The 7,177-nt window shown below is 42.3% G+C and overlaps 1 protein-coding gene across 3 annotated transcripts in view; it reads left to right on the top strand.

The window, feature by feature from the left end:
- The first annotated feature begins 1,065 nt into the window (after window positions 1-1,065).
- Window positions 1,066-7,177, top strand: part of yaf2 (YY1 associated factor 2) — a 16,582-nt gene continuing 10,470 nt past the window's right edge. Inside the window, exons 1-2 of one of the 3 annotated variants that reach the window (XM_032505703.1) lie at window positions 1,066-1,292; window positions 1,697-1,822. In XM_032505703.1, coding sequence (XP_032361594.1) covers window positions 1,267-1,292; window positions 1,697-1,822 — 152 coding nt within the window. In that variant the 5' untranslated portion in view covers window positions 1,066-1,266. The remainder of the gene's footprint in view (window positions 1,293-1,696; window positions 1,823-7,177) is intronic. The other 2 variants (XM_032505705.1, XM_032505706.1) reach the window with 2 other exon arrangements.

Here is a 7,177-nt window from a genome sequence, read left to right as displayed (position 1 = left end):
TATTAGTTGGATTATTTTACAGATATGAATAATTTTCTCCACAAAATATCAAAAGCGGTTACGTGTGGCAGTTAAGCATAATGTGTATTTGTATGACCAATTTTCTACTTGATTCACCAAACAGGATTATGTGCCATACTGTAGGCTACTATGCAGAGATCTTGACAGTGCGGATAAATGCAAAAATACGGTAAAATCTCATATTCGGGACATAAAGGAGATCCAATTTATATGAAAAGGTTCGGGAACCCCTGGTCTCAGTCTGGGGCATTTTCGGGACATAAAGGAGATCCATTTCATATGAAAAGGTTTGGGGACCCCTGGTCTCAGTCCGGGGCTCATCCCATCATTTGAAAAGCAGCATGATAGATGAGAGTCACTATACAAAGGTTCGCTTTGGAATTCTGTTTTTGATGCTCGCTTGCGTCAGCGCGCGAATAAAGCGAGGGATTTCCCTGCTATTTAATGCGCCTGTGGTCTAAATAGCTGAGGTATTTCTGCAGTCTTCGAGTCAAAGTAGTAGATGTAGGGATATGAGAGGATAGCTTTAAACGCAACCAGAGTGGTAGAGAAAGACATGTCTTTGAACCTCTCTGAACGCAAAATTTGCTACAATGGCTTTTGTTGCATTTAGGTGCTGTCGGAAATTAAATAGGGCTCATGACAAGGAGAATGGATAAAGCGGGAAATTGCTTGAAAACATATTTTCCCATTCACTGACTAAATTATCGTGGTCGTTTTTTTTGCACTACACGTTAATGTTCTTAATTTTATATTCCATCATTTTTTGAATGAGTTAATGAACATGTTTGTGCAAGAGACACTGTGTCAACGAAGCAAGCATGTGTCAAAACCATTAAAAAGCAAACAAAAAAACTCAGAATTAGAAGATTTGTTGCCAGTATTCCTGATTACAGGTGTGCAAACATGCGTATATACGTGTATGAGTCAGTTTAAGAACATAATGTTACCGGGTCTCGTTTGTCGATGACCAATTTTTTTACGATATACATATTAACCCTTAGAACAGAGAAGTACGAGTGTAAGCGGTACGTGAAGGCGGCATAGATTCATCAAGAGGAATGTCAGCCTCGGGATGTAACCCTGCTTTTGATTGGCCAAAGCAAGTCACGTGATCATTTCCCAAGCGGAGTTTCCACGACAGCTGGAAGCCGAGCGGCACAGGCGCATCGCTTCTTTGCTAAATTATTGGAAATAACACGACTTCTGCTCGTCTCAGCACCTCCAGATAAACCCTGGTCTGGCATGGGCGACAAGAGGAGTCCCACAAGGTAACGACCGAGTTAGTGCTTACCTAGATATTCAAGCTAGGAGAGGGAACGGACATCGACAAGCGCACGAAAAAAAAATGGGTTTTCTCCACTGTCTCTCTCTCGCTTTCATCTCTCTCTCTCTCCCTCTCTCTCTCACTGCATGTGTCTATGTTCGCGTGCGGGTGTGTGCGCGCGGGTGTTAAAACCTCATCGCCAATTACAGTGTCGGATCACAGCGCGCTTGCAGATGATTTCCTAAATCCTATAGGCTAACCCAGATGTTTGCTATCGATAGCCTTCGTGGATGCGAGCTGAACTCACTCTTGTCTCCTCTCGCCCCTTTTCTCTTCTCTCCCACCATTTCTTATCGTTTTTTTTAATTTTGTGTTTTTCTTTTTGTTTGTACATTTATTGTTTTAAAGGCCGAAGCGTCAACCGAAGCCCTCCTCCGACGAGGGGTTTTGGGACTGCAGCGTGTGCACGTACAAGAACACAGCAGAGGCTTTTAAGTGCATGATGTGTGATGTCAGGAAGGGGACGTCAACAAGGTAAGGCAATGGACATACATTACCTTTGGTCTCTTCTGCAATAGCTTGTCCCCAAGGGGTGGTCCTTGGGGACTTGGGGACTCGGGGACTGCCCCCCCCCCCAACAAAATGAGCAGTTCTCACCATCCCTCTCCCTCTAAGCAATTTATACCATGAGACAATGGATTGAGATAATTGTATATTTTTCAAATATTTAAACTATCCAACTTGCTATCCTATATACAGTTCAGACAGTAAACATAAACAAACATGGCACAGGCTGGTTCTTTCCTTGTAGGTTTCATTTTCAATTGCATGTATGCAATAGAAAATATGACAATTTATCAATGTTAACTTCAAACTCATCAATTCTCAATCAATTCTCTTTTCACTTTCCTCTTAGTCTCCATGTTCTTGCCAGGCTGTTCACACCTCTAAAATACGGGAGAGAAATGGCTTGCTTGCTCTTTAGACACACACACACACACACACACACACACACACACACACACACACACACACACACACACACACACTTGTAAAAGATCAGTGGAAGGGGGGGGTGCTTCCAATATGCATGCAAACAAGCTTACACACATGGAAAGGTACTCAAGCATAACAATACCTAGCATGTAGGTACACACTCTGTGCCCTCTGTGCTGTGGCTGGTATTTGTCCTGACATCCGTGATTTGAGGCAGGAAATGGCTGTTATTCCTGAGTGGCAGTCATTATCAGGATGAAAACACAACAAAGGGTGAAGAAGAGGAAGTGTAGCTGTTAGCTCTGGCAATGGGAAACGGTGTGTAATGTTACATGATCTCCCTCTTTAATGTATCCTCTCCTGCATTAGCACAACTTTCCCAATAATTTAACAACAACAACAACTACAACAACACATCAGTGCAGTTGTCAGCTTTGATGCCTTTTCAGAATTGTGGTATTCCTTGTGTTTGCATGCACTTATATGCCTGTGTGTTTTTGTGTGTCTGCACTTGTGGGTGTGGGAGGGCTAGTTGTGAAAAGAGGTTGTCAGAGCAGCTGCCAGACAGACAGCCATAGCTCATTACTATGCAACAGCTTAATCAGCCCGCTGTCATCAGATACACACACACGCACACACACACAGATGCACTCAACATGCAAATTTTACACATGACAAATTCATACACAAACATTCTTAACACACACACACACACACACACACACACATACATACACATAATTGCACACTCAAGTGCACAGTTGCTGCTTGCACAAACAAAGCAATTGAGCAGCAGACATACTGTTGTCATAGGGTTCAGCCTATTGCAGTAGAGCGTTGATTGTTGAGAGGACACACCAGGGACTCTGTGTCTGTGTGTGTGTGTGTGCGTGCGTGTGTGTGTGTGTATGCACGCGCTTCTGTAAACAAGCGGCCGGCAGCTTTGCCAAGAACCTGTCTGAATTCTCACTTCACCAAAAGCTGTGACACCCTTTGTCTTCCCCATCTGGGCATTTTTGGGGTTAGTTGGCAAGGAAACAAGGACCCAGAACTCCTCATTACACCCCTAATCAATTTAAAAAATGTCCATGAGAGGGTCTTATTTCATGATAACACACTGTCTTCCAAACTGCACTGCTGCAGAAATGTTGTAGTAGTGTTTGTTATGCTCTTTTTTTTCTTTCCCAGAAGGCCGTACACAAACCACCACACGCAGGCTAATACTGCAGCAAAATGGCCACACAGGTGGTCGCAGCTGTTAACGACCGAACACAACAGTCAAGTGGATTTCTCAGCGAGCAAGCCAAAGGTGGTAAAGGGCATACGACATGCAGAATACAAATGTAGGACACGACAAATTCCCTCGCTGGTTACTAAACAAGCATGACTGAGCTGTTACTGCGAAGTAATGAATTAATGCTTGACACAGGCGAGGAGTTGTCCCGTAGCCCGAAGGTCACAGTTTTGACAGCCTGTGTGGGCTCAGTGGAAATGACTTAAATCAACTTATCACTTGTCATAGGCTGAAAACACCACCTAATTGCATAAAGTGTCACTTTTTCTGACAAGATCAGTAAACACTAGAGGTGATGGAGGCATAAAAAAGGAACATTTTGGCACATGGTAGAGAAATATTTTAGGAGCAAGAGAGTTTGCATGTAGATAGCCGTCGAGGGATGAAGATGAATGTTTTATGAAGGTGAGGTTTTTTGCAGATCTCTCTGCCTAGATCCCTCTGATGTGGAGGGATGATCTACTGCGGGGCCCCAAAGCTGGCAGCTGATTGAAAGCACATTGTTGAGGGCTGCGAGTTTGACTGAAGACAGGGACACATCAGCATCAGGATTGGACTCGCTTATCAGAAGAGTGAAATGAAAGAGAGAGCGACAGATTGACAAACGAGGGAACCGGCTGACGTTCTTCTAATTCTGTCAGCGGCTTGAAAAACTTGTGCATCTAGGGAGTCAAATTTAAGGAAACACAAGCGGTGCATTTGCATCGCAAAAACAGAACAGCGTTTAAGTATTCTCTCTACACCTAAATGTCTTTAAAAGGGAAATGCACACTGGCTGCAAACCTTACGCAGTCAATCTGTTTTTTTTTGTTTTTTTTTTTACAGTATTTTTAATTAAAGTCGTCTTAGGAGGAGCCTTGGGATCACAACATATCATGCAGCTTCATTATACCAGAAGACTTTGCTGAGAAAAAGTGGGAGACGTTTGATTTTCCTGCGACTCTTTGGGATCAGTCCCAGCCTTTGAAAAGCAGCATGATAGATGAAAATCATGGTGCAGTGGCAAGGTGCTTAAAAGAGGTTTGATATTTGATTATTGCAGGGCCTGTGGTTTGATTCCTACATCAGCTGAAACCACCCAGAGTGTCCTTGAGCAAAACATTGAAGGCCTCCCAGTGTACCCATAATGTCCTGGATTATAGTGTCATCTTAATGTTTAAAGATGGAAGACGAGGCCTGTTTCAGAGTTAACACACCTGTCTGGTGTTTTTAATAGCTTGAATAAGCTGAACACGTCATTTGTAAAAGGTGCTGACGGACAGTAGTATTTGGCTAAGGAAGTTGTTTAGGTTTGGGTTTAGCAGCTAAGTGTAATAGAGCGGCTTGTGTGTGTGACCTTCTCTTGTGTCTAGCTTACACCACCTGCATCTGTTCACTGAGCTCTGACAAGTCAGGCCCGCCAGGGAAACACTCGGTGTGTGCATGCTCTGAGCTTGTTTAGCAGCAGTATATTTCTACAGGTCAGGACAGTGAGCTGGATCTTGTTCTGATTAGTTCTCTCGCTGCCTTTGGCTCTCTAGTGTGTATTCACTTTCTTCCTACTGTCATCTCTTTGCTATTCTTGTTTGTTTTTTCTCTCTATCTATCTATCTATCTATCTATCTATCTATCTATCTATCTATCTATAAGTTGAACTTAACCTAAGGCATCTCTTAGTGACAGATTGACTAATGTGCACATTTTGTCAGCTCCACCTAAACAAGAGCAAGCTATTCTGGCTGGCTGGCAACCTGTCAGCATCTGGCTGTTTAGATGTCGTTTTATCATCCTCCGCACATGTGCTCGCCCTCACAGTTCATGTGCAGTGCGCACACACTAAAACTTGGGCTGTAATTGTGCAATTCCCTTTAAAAAAAAAAATTAGCTTTCCAATATAACGCAGTTCAGAGTAACTAATGCAGGATTCATCAATCATACAAATAAAAAATATGGACAAATAACAGGCAAGACAGATATGTATTGAGGCAAGTATCTATTAAACCAATACCTTAATACCTTAACCTAATATAGTAGTGGTATCGTAGGGATGCAACTAACAAGTAGCATTTCCCCAAAAAGGAAACGGGGATTAATCACAAGATAAGTGAAACAAAATCACAAAGGAGTGTAGTGAAAACAATTCTGACGCAGATATCAGTAATTAATTGTTGCCATTTTGAAGCCTTTGCGTGGACTTCACAAATCTAGCCGGTGATCGGTTGCAGTAGATACCCATTACAAATATGAGATATGAGCAGCCTGCTGGAGCCATCGGATTATTTGAAACAGAAACTGTTTGCATAGATCAAGTTTTTTAAATTTGGAATTCAAAATGCAATACAGAACTTCTAATGCTAAAAGGAAAGGATTAATCATCTCTTTTCCTTCTGTTATTCGCTGTTTATTCTCTCAAAGTAGCTGCATTGGTAGAAATGTGTGCAACCGCCATAGAATACTAATAAACAATGTATACATTCATTAAAATGCTGCCTGAAGTAAAATGCATGTTTGAAATGCACAGTGTAACGTGTGAATTAGTTGTACTTCCATGTTGTTCCACTGCCTCTGTACATATATATACACTGCATATACAGCAATGCAGTTTGCTTTCGGCAATTAAATCAGTAACCTGTTACTTACATCTCTATTATGGGTATTATTAGCTTCCTAATTTCCCTCCTCCACACATTTTACAGCATCAAGATTTTAAGTCCTTTTAAATAATAAACTAATCTGGTTCTTAACTGGCAACATGCGTGGGAGAAAGCTAATTTACCAGACACAACCAATATTTACAGCCATTTGGCTGCTATGTTAATGTTAATTTCCCCAATCTGATTATACGACATGCAAACAAGCAGCAGAGAGCCACACATCCGACTCTCACCTCATGAGTCATGGGTTTTCATTCATTATTTAAGCACTATGAAGGAAAACTCTAGGTTTGGTTTGCCAAACCTTTTGGTGCTAAATGTTGAGTGTATCCCCAGAAAAGCAGAGAGATTAAAGAAACACATCCAGGCATATTTCAAACATTGTTGGTTGTGTGCATTCTTTAGTTTTGGAATAGTTCGTGGGCAGGCAAGGCGACAACAAATACAGGGTTCATGAGCTAGATCTGCAGCTGTGAGGGACAACATGGGATGTTATTTATATGAACGAGTGGTATTGTTACTGCAGCTGCAAGTGAAATGTGAATACACTATTTATCAACTATCAGTGTTCGATCAGCCCATCTAAATTATTACATCCTCTTAGAAGTCACACAGTCGGCTCAGTCGTGTGGGTTACTGGTTTTAGCGCTCACACAGCATACAAACACCGAGCGTACACCAGGGACAATGAAGCGTCTGTTATCACGTCACTGTGGCTCAAGATTATGGCTACGTGATAAGCCTGTAATTACTGCGGTGACACTGATGCATGACATACTGCACTATGTGTGCAAGGGGGCCTATGTATGAGAGGAGATGGTGCTATAGTGTGGCTAGTGGACTGTAGAAGGTGTCATAAACCACAGGACATGGAGAGCCATCTGTCTCTCTCTCTCTCTCTCCTACTCTCTCACTCTCTCTTACACACACACACACACACACACACACACACACACACACACACAC

This window comes from Etheostoma spectabile, chromosome 23 (genome assembly GCF_008692095.1).
Source record: "Etheostoma spectabile isolate EspeVRDwgs_2016 chromosome 23, UIUC_Espe_1.0, whole genome shotgun sequence".
Classification (NCBI taxonomy): Eukaryota; Metazoa; Chordata; class Actinopteri; order Perciformes; family Percidae; genus Etheostoma; species Etheostoma spectabile.
This window is presented reverse-complemented; position numbering and strand designations above follow the sequence as displayed.